Source organism: Thermobia domestica, chromosome 8 (assembly GCF_964235325.1).
Source record: "Thermobia domestica chromosome 8, izTheDome1.hap1.1, whole genome shotgun sequence".
In the NCBI taxonomy this organism is placed as follows: domain Eukaryota; kingdom Metazoa; phylum Arthropoda; class Insecta; order Zygentoma; family Lepismatidae; genus Thermobia; species Thermobia domestica.
Genome location: NC_137461.1, coordinates 5,142,853 through 5,160,027, shown reverse-complemented (window position 1 = coordinate 5,160,027; position 17,175 = coordinate 5,142,853). Strand labels below are relative to the sequence as shown.

Below are 17,175 nucleotides of genomic sequence, written 5' to 3'. Positions count from 1 at the left end.
AATCCCTAACCGAATTTCAATTTTTTTGGTATCTAGCACCATTACTGCCATATGGGTTCAAGTCACCTAAAAAATTCTTGATGTGTTGACAAGGTACAGTGAAATCCTGAAGTCGCTGACTTCTATTTAAAAAGGAAAAGAAAAATTATCTGTCATCATACACATGAAATTTTGACACTTTTTACGCCTCAGAAGCAAAAATCAACAGATATGCCGGAGCTACAGCTTCTCTAATTATGCTATTGAAACTTTTTATGGTGCGTTCTTTAGGCCAAAAAGGAGGCTTTCACTCTACACGATAGAATTTGCTTCAATACTTAATGGTAGATCATTTATCATTAGAATGAAAATTAAAGGTCCTAAAACAGAGCCCTGAGGTACACCAATATTTTAGTTCAGCTACTTGTGAGAAGTCCCCAATCTTATGCCTTAAATCCCTGATATTCATTTTGAAACACCCTGTATTAAATCTGTACTGTAATTTGAAATGACTTCATTGGATTTTTTTCTTTTTTCAGTAGTTAGTTTTGAATTCTTTCAGCTGACATTAAAAAGAAATACATGTAACTGTTTCCGTAGCCATAGGTGATGAAATAGTTATAATTCGACATATTTTATATTTGCATCTAGCTTCCAATAGCATTATTTGAGTAACATTCCAATAATAAAGAATGGGAGGAGAAAGAAAGGCAGAATAAAACAAGACAATTTACTTGAATTGATGCACTCAAAATAGTTAGAAACACTGCTGTAACAATCCACTCAAGCTGAGGAATTTAATCGTAGATAGTTCAATGTAGGATCAATAATCGCATGTTTTGGATTTTCCTCATATATGGAATTTGTGCATCGCGGCTTCGCCAAAAGCTGATGCGGTCTACGGCGACTGTACAAAAGGAAGCGAGATGCAGGCCATCTAGTTTCGGTAATAACAGAATTGGCTTCAGTAATGCTATGCCAAAGGGATATATCAAATAAAGCCACACTCTGGCCAATATAGCTTCCTTGCTTAGTTCAAAAGGGCAGAATTCTCGCATACTTCCAGTGACTTCTATATGCAAGTGATTGCCCTTAGACAGAATTAAGCTATTTCTGTTTTTATATTTTACATTTAAAAAAGGATCTTTTTCTTCTTCTTCTTTTCTTTGGGTCTTCAATTTCTTGATTGGTTTGATGCAACTTTCCATAATACTCTACCCTGAGCTAGACTTTTTTTTTTACTTTCTTATAGTTCCTGTACCCTACATTTTGTGTTATTTGGTTCGTATATTATATCACCGGCCTTCCTGTGAGTACTTTTCTCACTTCTACTATATTTTCCAACCCAATAGGTAATTCCTCCATTATCTCATAATATATGCAACCATTCTACCTTATTTTTCGAAATCTTCTTTAGTACACTACCTTTTCTGCTTCCTATTTAAGACACTCTTTCATTCGATACTTATTCATCTATCTAGTGGCGTATTTAACGGGGGGGCTATCTGGCCCAAGCCTCCTCTCCCCCCGAAATAAATTGGTTAGTTTTTCGCATTCCACGTACAACAATAATCCTTCATACCATTTCTAAGAATTTCATTAATTTTCCATTTTCTTATGCTCTTTGTTCAGAAATAATATTGTATTTGTCAAATTTCATTCCATGTAATAACTGCGTTCTTTTTTTTTTCTTTCTTTTGTCCATTCTACTCTTCTGTTTCTTTTTCTTAGTTGTTACTTTCTTTCGTTTCTCCTATCATATTAGTTGTGTTTCAAGTCGGCTGTCGTCAGTAACACCAAAACTAAGAGGAGCTGATAAGCGAAACTGGCGTTCCACACCAACTTTGCACGGATATCAACATAATGGGACTTTAGATATTATAACAAAGAGTTATTTACATCGTTTAGTTATAAAGAAAGGTAAATGTTTCAATTAAAGAAAGCCAAGAGGGGGGGGGGAAGTAGCCCGGAAAATTAGGTAGACCAAGAGGATGCTTCGTTTTTCTTCTATGAATAGAGTAAAAGGTTAAATTCACTGCTAAATTTTTGTGTATATCATATCACATAAGGTTCACCAGTCTATAATTCTTACCATTAAAACTTCAATTTATGCATAAATTAAAATATATTTAATTCACAAACTCAGGTGGCCAATTGCCTCTCTGCATCGGCGTGTTCTGCATACCTAAATACGCCCCCCTCGAAATAAAATACTAAATACGCCACTGCATCTATCTAATATTCTTCATGCTTCTTTGACAACTTATTTTGAAGATTTCGACCCTATATTTCTGTTCTTCATGTATAGTCCACAGTTCACATCCATAAAACGCCACATATGCTTCCATCAATCCTTTCATTAAATTTGTGTCGATATTTTCGGTCAAAGTTTACGTTTTTCTTCCAAAGCGATTGAGGATCTTATATCTTATTGGTCGTTGTATTCAGAGTCGTTTCCGCGATTTGCGGGACCTGAAATGAAAGTAAATTGTGTGGTCAGTGATATAAGTTAGAATTCCGCATCCATTATGAATAAATCATTTTGAGCCAAGTTTGACCTCTCTATATCAATAATAGTAACATCGCACTAAATATTTAAAACAAAGCGAAAGTAATAACAATAATAAAAAATATAACAATCAACTTCATAATACGCAGATTCTACTGTATAATATAAGGCAGTATTTACTCTTGTGCGCAAGGTCTCTGGTTCAATCCAATACCGCGCCAGGTGAATTTTGTAGTGGACAAACACTGTTCGTGTGTTTTCTCGGGCGTCTCCCGTTTCCTCCTAATTTTATTTCATTATTGTTATCCATCCAGGCCTGTCCTACTATATATGCAATACGTGCATTTGCACGGAGTGACAAGTTTCGAGAAGCGGCAAAATCTGTCATGACTATATTATTTAAAATAAGTATTTCTTGTTGGAAACAGACTTCATGATGATGATAATTAAATTTACTGAGCTGGTCTTCTATTTGAATACTACATTCATAAATCATGTTTAGGTCGCATTAGTTTAAGGTCACATTAGCATTTCTAAACAAAATGCAAATGATCAAACAAATCCCAGCATGAATTACTTGATTGTTGTCAAATACAAGAATTCAATTCTCGAACAGTAGCAAACACCTGTTCCATTTACTTATCATAGTTTTGATATGAAAACTAGTCTTGTCTCTGTCACAAACAAGTTATTTTTATCATTGAAGGTGAATATAATTTTTTTTAAAAAAATAAACAGATGTAGAAAGAAAATCAAAAAATAAAGATAAAAGAGCTAGTTGCACTAGAATTGCAAATTGATATATTGAGATTGAAGCTCGATATGGAATTCTATAAAAAGGATTACCATTTTTTCTACAGGCGTGTTTGCTTTATCTTTCACTAACATATATATTATTATATAAAGAAAGAAAAAACAGACACAAGGAGATCGTATTTCTAGTGTTTAGGCCTTTCTGAGTGCGAGTGCAATTTCCCTCCCCTTCGTTGTTCATGATAAGGTAGCATACTTAAAATCATGGCTTGTATAAGACTTGTTCTTTCTGGAGAAAGGGGAAGGGCAAATGATTCCATTGCACGGGGCGGTAAATTGCCTAGGGCCGGCCCTGCATCCATCTCATCCTCGCAGTTTCCTTTAGCGTTAGTGCATAGTCGTGGGACGCTAACTCAAATCAAACAAGTAAAGAAACAGACAAGAAAGAAAAGAAAATACACTACTTGCCAATAATTATCGGCAAAAACTTTTAGATTCATAGTGTTTTATTTTGTTGAATATACCCTATACCTTAGGCTTCGACTTTAATTCACTACAAATTTAAATCTGCTACACGTGAACTTTGCAACAACGTTCCACTGTGTTCAGGTATCCATCACAGAGTTATCTTGAATCGTTCACGTTACGAGTGCACCTCACGAAATTAATAGTACAATTGTAGAAATGTCTAATAAAACGATGATTCATCAAGTGTAAACATTTGGAATTCCAAGAGTCCATAAATAGTAAACTTCTTCTTTTCCTGAAGGGCCTATTTTTTTTATTGCACAGGTACCCCCTCCCCCTCCCCGAGTTTTATATATATATATATATATATATATATATATATATATATATATATATATATATATATATATATATATATATATATATATATATATATATATATATATATATATATAAATTTTAATCAATAGTATAGTAATATAATCATAAACGTGAAATCTACTTTTACGAAAGGATCTCCCTGCCCGAAGCATAACTCAAATGGCTATTGTATTTGTCACACTTACATAAGGTAAGGCCCTGATTATTTTACTCCATAAATAACACAATTTCTATACATCCTTCACCAGATGATCTTCATCTTTTCTTTAGTAGTTCATAACTTTTGTTTTCCTCTTCTTGATCATATTAAATCTACTGCTAAGCAAATTTTTCGTAAATAGATTAAAATGGACAAACTGTACGTAAAGTTCGCTCGAAATCTAGAAAAAAAAATGACCAGAAATACATATGCGATTCTGTTGATGTAAAGGATTATCTTATTAAGAACATCCATCCTTTACAGAAGCGATGATCTATCATTAAAACAAATGCGGGTACGGTGGCTCAGTGACAGAGCGTTTACCTCTGGTAGCGGAATCCTTGGTAGTAACTTTGTGGAGGACAACATCATGTCCGTGGGTTTTTCTCGGGATACTCCGTCACTCCTCCCTCACTCTCATTCCACTAATGCTTTCGTCATCATTCTAACTAACTAACTAACTAACTCTATGGCCTATGGAACCCGGAGGTTCAATGTCGCGTTCACAAAAGCTCTCCACTGACTTCTATCCTTAGCTAACTGCATCCAGTTTCTACTTTGTATTCCAATCTCTGCGAGATCCATCTTAATATTGTCCTCCCATCTGCGCCTAGGTCTTCCTAATGGTCGTTTTCCAATTGGTCTTCCAGTCAAGACTTTGAAAGCATTTCTACTTTCTTCCATTCTAGCTACATGACCCGCCCACCTAAGCCTCCTAGACTTGACGACCCTAACAATGTTGGGTAGACCATATAAATTATGTAGTTCCTCGTTATGAAGTTTCCGCCATTCCCCATTCCCGTTCCTCTTGGGTCCGAATATTCGTCTCAGGATCTTGTTCTCAAATACTTTCAGTCTATGTCCTTCCCTTTCGTCATCATTCACTTGCTTTAATCGTACATCTCCCTTAGCCTAACAGGCATAATCATGGTACATTAAACTGCTTAGAAAAGAATGTAATCACAATACTAAAAAGTGCACTGAACACTTTCGCTGAATGTTTCAACAGATAGTGAGGAAAGAAGTAGAAAGTTAAGAAAAATAAAAAATAAAAATAGAGAATAGGAAAAACTTACAATTATCAGGTGAGAGTCATGTTGGAGAGTTCACTTCAGTGTTTGTCACCTTTTCCTATGTTCTTTCTTTTTTTTCTTTCTTTTCATTCATACTTTGTCACCTTTGGGAGCACAGTGGCTCAGTAGCAGAGCGCTTATCTCTGGTGCGTGGGGTCCCTAGTTCAATCACCAGCCAAGTAAGTTTGTAGTGCACAACATCCTGTCCATGTTTTTTCTCGGGGTACTCCCGTTTTCTCCCACTTTCTCATTTCAAAAATTTTTCCATCATTATTCACTTTCCTTTAATCATTGTTTCCCTTAGCCTAAAGGACATAATCATGAGACGTTAAACGGAATGATTTTATTTAAGTCTCTCTCTCTCTCTCTCTCTCTCTCTCTCCTATCTGATGAAGTATTTCAGCGAAAGTAATCGTAGCTTTTTTTTTTGAGGGGGATTATAGTGGTTACAGAAGACCAAGTACACAGGAAAGTTCCTGTTTCTAATTATAAATGACAAAAAATGCTAATACTGTACAATCAAATTATAATTTTGACACAATGTGAAAATAATAGTAACAAAGAATGTATACAACGTATAAATAAGGAGTTTACAACTAATTTTCTAGATAGTTAGAAATGCTAATTAACTACTCCAGTGTAGACTTTTCTCTTGTTCTCGATTTTCGTCAGGTGTTGAGGTACTTGATTGTATAATCTTGTGTACCTCAAATACACATTATTTTTCTTAAAGTATAGTTTTGCTAGGGAACATATGCATCAGAAGCTTGCTTTGTGTTATGTAAATTATGAGGGCAATTCGGAAAAAAAGATCTCCGTTTGCGCATCTGCGAGAAATGGCCAGGAAGAGAGACGTCAGTCCTGTGACACTGTGTGCAGTGGAAAGAAAAGGTTGTGTTGCAGTTCATTTGTCCGGTATAACAACTGAAAATGAATGCTCCAATAGAAAAGCCTATCAAATGTGAAGTGCGGGCCGTAAAAATACGATTTTTAAGTGCGAAAAAAACTTACGGCAGCTGTGATTAATCACGAACTCTGTGGTGTTTACGGACAAAATGATGAGTGAAGGTATCGTACGTGAATGATGTCACATGTTCTGGACACCCATCTGTAGTTAGCAACGAACTCGTGCAGGCAATGAACTCAGCTGCACCTCTTTAAATACATGAAACAGTGGCTTGCCTCGTACCGCTTCGACAATGACAATGCGCTTCACAATGCTGTTAGCGGGTGGCTTCATTCCCAGGCGGAAGATTTGTTTGCAGAAGGAATTTCAAACCTTGTAAAATGTTATGACAAGTGCTTCAATTTGAATGGTGAATATGTAATGTCGTACTTTTCTAATGTGTATAATGAAAGTTCTCTATCTGCAAGTGTATGTCACTGATAACTAAACAGCGTTTTTCTTTTTCGAATTGCCCTCGTATATCAAATGTAACAACCAGTACAGAAATGCAAATATTTCTTAGACAAAATAACGTCTTTACACTTGTTCTGAGACCAAAGCGTTAGTATTTCAAGAAATTTAAAATCTCTTTACAAGATGAACTTGGTTTCAAGTTAAAAATAATTCTTTCTCTTGTAGGCGTATCTATGTGAAAAGTAGATAAAGCAAGAGGTACTTCTTGCACCAGTATTTTCAGTTTAGAAAAGTTTGATGTTTCGTAGGTACAATAAATTCAATCAGAAACAAAAACAATACTTAATTATCCAGGACAACTTTTTACTTTGAAACTGTATTCATTTCAAAATACATTGGCAAATGAAACCATACGTACAAATTGCTAGAAATTCAATATTGTACGTATTTAATTCTAGGAAAAACACTTTGTTTCTAGCAAAAACTTTGTGTTGTATCAGGAAAGGTCAAACTTTATTATTTACGAAACAAATTCTGTTGATTATTCCCACTGCATGGCTGTCTCTGCAACATCCACTCTTTGTATATTTAATTAGTGTGGTTACGTAGCTATAGATAGATACAGCTGTAGATATATATATAGATTTTCCTTGTAAAATAAACTTTCTGCAAAGAAAAAGAGAAAATTTATTTTATTTCATACTAGCTGAAATACTCATTCTTCACATGGGTCAGATAAAATATCTATGTAAACACAACTGGATTATTTTTACAAGTCTCGGTAACCCCCATCCCCCCGTCCCGCAAGTAATCCCCGGCCCGTATACAAATGGTAGCTGAATTTGAAAGTAATCGCTAATGGAAGTGTCACCATTGATCTCAATGATTACGAAAACTATGAATTTGACACTAATATCGGTCATTTTGGATTATTTTTACATGTTTCGCAACCCCCCCCCCCCAGGGACCCCCGACCCACAGCCGAATGGGGTGAATTTGGAAGTTAATTTGATCAAAGTTTCACCATTGATCTCAGCGACCGCAAAAACTATGAAATCGACATTAATATCGGTCATTTTCTACTACTTTTACATGTCCCGGTAAACGCCCCTCCCCCCTCAGACCCTTTTGTCTCGAATTTTGAGAAAAACGCTTCGTCTTGGTCTAAGGCCTGGACCAAAATTTGGTAATTCTCGGTCCACTCATTTGGTCCCCAAGCCGCATACAGACAGACAAACACACCAACAAACTGTTTTATTTTATTTTTATTAGATTAGTTGAAGAAACTTTTCGATAGAACTTCATAGCTATTTTATTCCGAAAAACGATAACAGAGTTGTAGTGCTCCAAAAACCGATAGCCAAACACCTTTTAACTATGAAGGTAACCAAGAAAGTTCTATCTCTTTTTGCGGGGGTCTGTGTTCATTTGGCCTTCACACAGTGAGTTCAATGCGAATGGAGACAAGGAGAAGGTCAGTTGTTGGTGTGGGTATATCTAACATACTATCTGGTTGTTGCAGTTCGGTTACTCCGTGAACTTGCGTAAGGACAGAGTAAACATGGGACCTCTACAGACCGTGGCTGTACGAGTTCAAACTGGGGTCAAACGCCTCTGCAGGTTTTTGGTGAGAGTGTCGTTAGAGAACGGCGACAAAAAACTTGAAGACGCACCACGTGCCGGAAGACCAACACAGGTACAAAATGAATATCTTCAGGCAGCAAGAGAGGCGACAGTGGCCAGACATGTGAGGAACTAGGAGTACAATTCAGTATGAATAGAGAAAACATTCGACAGCACCCCCATCATCTTGTTCATTTACGTTCAACTGTTTTCATATTAGTGGTACTGGATGTTTTATCTGATTCAGACACAATGTCTTGGTGGCCATTTTGAATATGGTGACCCATATGAAAAATCTTTTACAACAACGCTGTTTACTTTTTAAAGATCTATCGAACAAGATATCAATCACCCCATGTTTCCGTTTAAAATTTTAAAGTTGAGCCCTGGAGGGTACCACGACACCACCATTTGATGTGCCCCATGGCATTTCCTATTTGAGTTTTTGTTTGGTCCATTTATGTTCAACCGTTTCTGAGATATTTCCGTGGAAAGATTAAAATGGGCGACCCTGTATATATATATATACTAGTTTCTGCTATCAGTAAAATATTCTTTTTTCAAACGGTAAAGTAAAAAAATCGACTTACTTTGAAATGTGATTTTTATACTCTCTGTAGAAACTCTCCAAGGAAAGCTGCATTTTTTTTGTTTTTAATTACAGCTCCCACACTAATTACCATAGCGCTTTGAATGAAATCACATTTTTAAATATTGTAACTTCCTTTAATTTCGTAAACAAAATGAATGTGATTTTCAATATAAAAGTTTGAAGGACGTTTCAGGATAGATAGTCTTTCCTTTATATTATTTTTCAAAGCTACACAGTGAGATGCTTAGATATTCATCGACTGCGTAGAGTTTGTTATTCAATAGTAGTTTGTGTACTAAGTAGAAGAAATAATTCTTTTTCTGATCCTTTATGTAGCCAAATAATTTGAAACACAATTTTACGCTAATATAAATATATGATGTCCCACAAGCACGGGTTCGGTAATGTTCAGTAAATAAACTACTTTTCCTAATCGTGTGTAGAACAGGGTGGGGCAGAGTAACTTGCTTATTTGAATTTGGTGCCCTGAAGCAATGGTTGCTCCGAGGAGGGTCGAGGTAGGCACATTCGAGAGGGTGAGGCGTAAAGTTGAAGCTCCGCTTGGTTTTGTTAGCATCATGGAGTGAACGAAGGTGGAGCGCACGTTTTCTGTCGAGGCATACTTTTCTAATGGTCGTTCAATCATCGCCACATAACGTGCATCCGTACCCATTCCAATATTGCGCTCCGTGATCATGTTCCTGACCGGCAGTCGATATTTTCAAGGGTAAACAATTTCAGGGAAACTGGTGATCTGAACTAAAAAAGCCTGGGCTTTCACGAACAATAAGGTCACCCCAAACTATTGAAATGGTAAGGTTTTCTGTTTTGCAATTCCCTCAGCGATCTGCCCTCAAGTATGCAGCTGCTGTTGTTTGTCTGCTTGTTCTGTGAGGCGAATCCTTCATGAAGAGCTAAAATTTCATCCCTACAAATTGGCTGCGGCACAGGAACATAATCCATGCAATTTTGTTGCTCGAGAAACTGAAGCACGGTCTCCTGACTTAGGTCCCTGCTACTATTTGTTATGGGACTATCTAAAATCACTTGTTTACAATGATCATCGTAAGACTCTGGCTCGGCTGAAGAACAACATTCGTCAAACTATTTACCTGTCGATATGCTAGAAAGAGTTGAACGAAACTTCCAAGTTCGATTAATGGACGCCATCTGCCAGATATCATCTTTGATACTGTGTAAACCTAAAATTTAAATGTTGTACTTGATGCTGGTCAAAGAATTAAATATATATATCAATTACTTTTTTTTAATTGAATTTCTAAATAAGCAAATTGCTCTGCTCCACCCTGTATAACCGTATCTTCATTTCTAATAGTTTCTAAATAGTTTCATATTATTTAAAGTAATTCAAATATGTACAATGAAAGAACTATCATCGTATTCACCGATGCAAATAGTTTCTTACAACTTGTGCCTTACGGTGAGTTTGTACTGATTTTTATTATACGTTTGTATTTTGGATTTCGTTTTGAAGTTGGGTGAAGAAACCCAGAAGAAAATACTTGTTGCCTACCCATATTCTTACAAACTTTCACAAAAACAAACTTTTTTATTATTGCTATTTTTTGGTTTATCTATCTCATATGTCTTATCTATATCATAATACAGGGTTAACATAAATGATTCATTCGTTTTGAAGAAGCTATATTTTCAAAAGTATCACAAGTACACATACATGAAAGATATATGAAAAAAAAAAAAACATAAACTACCACGTTTGTACTGTAAGGCAGCACGAGTCCATTATCTTTCCGATCGAGTGTGGCAGTAAGAGGTTAATACCTGTCGAAAATGGAAGGAAAGCAAGAAAAAAATATTTTGTGTGCTTGAATATGCCAGATATTCGTCTGCTATAGCTATGCAACGCCCTTTCAGAAGAGACCACGGAAAAGAACCGCCATGTAAACAAAGCATTTTGCGGTGGTATCGTCAAGGACACTGGTTGCTTGTGTAAAAGGGAAAAGCACGTGGCCTCCCAGATCTCCTGATTTAATGCCCTGCGACTTCTTCCTGTGGGAGTACGTTAAGGACCTTGTTTATGTACATCCACTACCGCAATCCTTACTCGAGCTCAAAGAACGCATCAGTGCTGCAGTGCAAACAATTGACCGGACTATGCTACAAAATGTGTGGAATGAGCTCTAGTATCATCTGGACGTATGTCGTGTCATCAAAGGGGCGCATATTGAGCATTTGTCGAGGTTGTTGAAACTGTAGCCTTTTAAAAATGAATGAATCATTTATGCTAGCCCTGTACATTACTACTAATAATTTCATTAAAAAAATTATTTTCGACTAATCCTTCCCTCATCTTGTTCTATTTCGATAGGTCACCTACTCGCCGATGTCCAGCCGATCTGCCAAGTCAACCCGGAGCTTCAGTTCAAGGACAACCAACAGCACCAGAAGAAGAGATTCCTTCTCCAGTTCCGGTGGTGCCTCTGTGCGACGCCTCATCTCATTTGTGCGCACTACTCCGTCCCAGTTTGGACCTGTGTACTCAGAAAGAACACTGGTGAAGAATTTTGTTGTTTTCTGCCTTGGACACGTCACTGTCTCCACAGCATACTTGCCAATGCTAGCATTGCAGTCATTCATTTTCCAGCAAGAAGCCACTGGGACAGCGTTGCTTGCATGTTGTTATGGTGCGGGTGCTCTGTCATCCCTATTGGCACCATCTATTGTCCAGAAGCTAACACCGAACTGGAGTATCATTTTGTCATACGCCATGTTCAGTTTGTTCTTTGGACTTCATTTCTATCCAGCACCGTATACATTGGTACCGGGATATCTCCTGTTAGGCTTATTTTTAGGTCCATTAGCCAGTGCTCAAACGACTTTCCTTATGACTGTAGTGTCGAAGTTCGCTTTTGTAACCGAATCTGTGCGGGAAGCCATCTTGTTTAAGTTTGCCAGAAACTTTCATTTAGCCAATAACATTAGTTTGCTTCTGGGAAACGTGGTTACTTCGTTGATTCTTTGGTACACTCTAGATCCAGATCTGAAATCCGAGTTCACAAACGAACCTATTGAAATGGACAACATGTTTAATCGTGATGAAGGAGATGGAAGTCGTCTTTGTGGCGGAGACACTTGTCCAGTATTTGCGACACCAGTTAATTCAACCGCGGGGCGGTATCTCACTACTTTACCTTGTAAAACTTTTGTTATGCTTGTGAGCATATACCTGGGATGCTGTGTGATGGGGGTAGCCATTACAATTGCCTTCTTGGATCGCATAAAACTGCATGTTTATCAAGATCCTCTGGAGCGTCCAACTGGATTGGTTCTTCTTCGCTCAGTGGGTGGGTCTTTCAGAGACCCAAAGCTTCAGTTGATTGCGCCATTGTTGATATTCATTGGATTAGAACAGGCTTTCATGTTCGCCGATTTTTCAAAGGTATGTAGTGCAGTAGATGTAATAATCATATAATGTATAAGATAGAAAAATAAATACCGTAAGACTTGCACTTCAGGGGTAACTTTGTATAAAATATAGAAAGAGTTTCACAGTCTTCTGTCAGTAAAACCATGAACTGTAAAGAGAAAGTTTTAACTGCCACCGTAGTATAGAACATCTAACTGTATTTCGGCTATAATGTTGGCGGTTAACATCAGTTCTAATTACCCGGAGGGTTTGTTGTTGTAAAGAATTTCCGTCAAAGTTAAGTCAGTTTCATAGAATACTACTGTGTATAATGGGACTTCGAAGCAATAGTTAAAATTGAAATGTGAAACGTTTTAGTTTTAAAGTCATAGAAAAAATAAAACTGTTAGAAGGCGGTTTCAGCCTCTAATCGGGGTTACTTTGCACTGGTCCGAAAAAAAAAACCCTTAAATAGGAAATTATTACTACTGGCACCTCCTCCCTTCTATTTTTAGGTAAATTTCTTATTTGGATAGATGCTGGAATGGATTTGTTGTTGGAAAATAAATTACAAACAGTGGCGGATCCAGAAAAATAGTTTGAGAGGGGCTTCACTCAGAAAGGCTTCGTCTTTTTAGAAGTCTCTAGACTTTTGGGAATCGGGGGGGGGGGGGGGGGGGGCTTGAAGCTTATATGCATAGGAATGATTAACATTAGAATTTTTTGTTAAAAAGAAATCCTACAATTTCGGTAAGCTTCAGCGTGAGTCTTTCACTAATTACGGTTGGGATGATATTTTTGGACATAAAAGTCAACGATGGCAAATAAGTTCACGAGGTTTTTTTTTTTTTTTTTGTTTTGTTTTTTTTTTTTAGTTGGCATTTTTATTGGATATATGCTAAATTATCAGAATGTGCTTCCTGTGCCGATACCAGAAAATACATAATTTTCTTTACAAATATCGATAATTCATACTAAATACTAGTACCAGTACTATCATTCTAATATTAATATTTGTAAACTGCATATAGTTTTGTGTAGGAAATAAAATGTGTAAATACTGGAGGAAAAACATTGCACAGGAACATTATGTTTGTATGTTGAACGTACTTTTTTGTATGTTGTGCAAACCATCTCCACATATGTGGTAACTTTGCACCAAAGTTTATATCTCAATAACCATGGTCATACTGAATGTTTAGTAATGCACTTGCACGAATGTTTTCCTCATATATGTAGCTATTATATGTTTAAAATATAATGTTCTAAATCATTACGTTTGTAAGTTACATACGATTTTCTTTAAAATTCCTTACATCTGGTGCAAAGTAACCCTGTCTTACGGTATTTATGGTCTTGTGAAAGGCCCTGAAAGCAAGCACTAACGATTAGTATAAATTTTTATTATTATTATTATTATTATTATTATTATTATTATTATTATTATTATTATTATTATTATTATTATTTTCAGATGTGGCAATTTTTGGCTGAATAAACGTTACATATTCGCCTTTATAATTTAAATGAATTAAATTTTAATCACTGATTACCCTGATGATCCACTCCCTATATCCCTAATGGAAATTCAAATCGTTCCCACAATGCAACAAAAGTGACCCTGCGACACTACCGGCTAGAGTTGTAACTAACTGCATCGTCTCCTACTGGCAGTAACTAAGTATATCATTGGGTAATTCTATCAGACTCACGCGCTCTGAATGATTTTGATTCGTTTTTGCTTTTAGTAGTTCGTAGTACCCAACTTCCTTGAGTAGTGACGCCACAGTCTTCACAGTTTCAGCGGAAAGAGTAGCTGAAACCTCTTATACTATATTATTACTTTATGATTTTAATTATATTGTTTTAAATTAGATATTGTTACAAAATACCAACTGTGAAATTCTACAAATATAGAACATAGTGGAAAACAGTTTGCCCAAAGGTAACAAATATGAATCACCTTCGGAGTTATATACCAGTTGGTAGATATTACATAACTGAATAAAGTAGCATGTTTGAGTGTAAATCCGCACAGATATTGGAGATAAGCCACTACAGTATGAAGTCAAAAATTCCAACTAATTGATACCACAGGTAGTTAGGATTTTCAAATTGTTCGGATTTTTGAAAATGACCAAGAAAATGTCATTTAGGCTTAAAAATACTGTACGGTATGCTCTTTTATCGATACAGTGGTTATACTGTACATACAGTAATTACAATACTGTACGTAAAGCTACTTACATTTAATGTTTCTGAAGAACCTGCTCGTACACTAAATTACACTGTTCTTGTAACTCAAACTTAAAACTTAAATAAGCCTAAGGGAAAATAAAAATAAAAATATGTATGACAAACAATTACATATGAATGAGGTTTTGACACTGACTTCACACAACGCCGACGAACAATCCTATTATTTGTTTATCGCTAACGCTAAGACAAAATGTAAAAACCTTCTTAGGGACCGCGTTCGGATTTTTGACGTTCGGATTATCGACGTCCTACTGTATTTGATAACTTGCTAATAATTTTTTTATGATTTACGGAGTCAAAAGCTTCTGAAATGTACGAGTACATATGTATTACATCAACCCATAAATTATTCGTAACTATGTGAAACCGGTAAAATGAATTAAATTAGTTACAATTGATTAATCCTTATAGGAACCATATTGCAACTCAAAGCATTTTTTACGTTAAAATATAAGTGCTTATGTATAATAATTCGAATTTATTTAAAAATTTGTTAACTATAGCTATTAGCCTGTAGTTACTACAATTGTGTTTATCATCTGACTTAGATACCAGTATAACATACACCTGCTTAAATAATGAAGGAAATATTCCGTTACGAAGTAAAATATTGAATATATTTTCCAAAGTACCTGCTAGTTTTTTCGCATAAGTTTTGATTATGTAATATGGAACGTCGTCTGGACCTAGGGTGGTGTTGGGTATAATTTTCAATGCCTTCGATTACACCTAATTCAGTAATGATAGAAATTCCAATTAAAGCACTATTACTAATAATATTAGGTGTCGATACGTCTTGACTAAAATATAAGTTAAAATTTTCATGTAATAGCTACTTTCTTAAATACTTCAAAAATTTCCATTGTGCTTTTAATTAATGTACCATAGTAGTTAATTTTCTGTGGGAGTTGTTTACTGTCAAAAGTTTTAAAAACAATCCAATAAATATGAACTGTTATTATGTATACAAATTTATAATCATCAATAATAGGATTTTCTTGCTTCGATATATTTCTTTTAAACAATTTTTCGTGAATTTGAGTCTCTGTGATACCAATTAATACCAATTATACAGACGTGCACAAATTGTTAGCAATTTTTTTGAAATTCATATAAATTTGTGGATTTATTATATTTCCTAAATTTTGTTGAAGAAAGCTAGTCATTTGTCAGACACCACATGACAGTGTTATCACTGAGGAACATTTATAAGTTGTGTTCGAATTCTTAAGTATTAATTGATCAAGTAATGTGACGCAACATGAGGACACGTGGTTTCGAGACTAGGAATGTTTGAATGGAGTAAAAGCCCAGGGAGCAAGTAAACTCGTCTTCGGAGATAAAATCGCTGATAATGTTCAGTTAAAAGCCTTTCTTGATAGGAAAAAGACTTGCTGGAACATAGCTACTAGTTCATGGAATATTTTGTATACATGTATAGTGGTTCAAGTGTGATTTTGTGTGTTTGCTTGAAGAGGACTCTCGGAATTGTTGTGAACTGTGGTTTTGATCAATGGGTAAGAGAAAAGATATGTTGCCAAAGAAACGAGCGACAATTCTTACTCTGTTGAACTTGAAAAGCATGTCCAAGTTAGAGATTAGCAGAAACGTAGGGATAGTGCATCGTATGTTACAAGATTTGCACAAAACTTAAGCCGTGGGAATGAACTGTCAACAAAACGTAAAGGTGCATGCGGCAGAAAATCACTGCTATCAGCCTATGCAGACGGACTGCTGGTAAGGAAATCCAGAAAAATCATTGAGCAACTTCTACACAACTACAAGGAATGCTCGCAAATGCTGGTGTCCATATTTCATTGAGAATTGTTCGTCGCCACTTTTTTGAGAAAGGATTGAAACCAATGCGTCCCAGCAAGAAACAAAAACTGACTTCGGCGATGGTGAAGAAACGGTATCAGTGAGAAAGAGATCAACATGATTGAAAGGTAGATGATTGGGGAAAAATAGGTTGATATTTTATTGGTCATTTGAGTGTAATAATACATAATGTAAGTGTAATTTGATAGATTGCAAATGTACAGGTTGTCTATATTGTTGGTTAGTGAACGAACTTTAATGTAATTCATGTGAACTTCAGTAATTTTAAAGTCATTAAAACATTGTAATTTGTCCACGCGTTGTATTCAGAAATGAGACCATAATTTCTGTAGAAGAGGAGAACTCCCAGTATGTGAGGAGAATCGAAGGTGAAGTCTTTAAGACAGATTGTGTAAGACAAAGTGTGAAATATCCAACACGAGTGATGGTATGGAGCTGCATTAGTGTGAAAGGAATGGAACGTTTCTATGTAGTAGAAGAAAACATAAACGCAGGGCAATATCAAAAAGTCATCACAGAACATCTTTTGCCACAGTTGCGTCAATGGTTTCCTTCTGGAGACCCGAGTTTTATGCATGATGGTGCGCCGTGCCACCCTGCTAAGGCTGTTTCCAAGACGTTGGAACAGAAAGGCGTCAGAGTCCTTCCGTGGCCAGGAAACAACCAAAAAATGAACCCCATAGAGTCTCTGTGGGCCTTCCTGAAGAAAGGGTTTCCATACAATGTACTAAAATACTGTAACAGTACGTAGA

At 36.0% G+C, this 17,175-nt stretch overlaps 1 protein-coding gene across 2 annotated transcripts in view; it reads left to right on the top strand.

Moving 5' to 3' along the window:
* Positions 1-17,175, top strand: part of LOC145691537 (protein unc-93 homolog A-like) — a 274,095-nt gene that overhangs the window by 238,280 nt on the left and 18,640 nt on the right. For both annotated transcript variants that reach the window (XM_081766948.1, XM_081766947.1), the window contains exon 3: positions 11,288-12,358. In XM_081766948.1, coding sequence (XP_081623074.1) covers positions 11,288-12,358 — 1,071 coding nt within the window. The remainder of the gene's footprint in view (positions 1-11,287; positions 12,359-17,175) is intronic.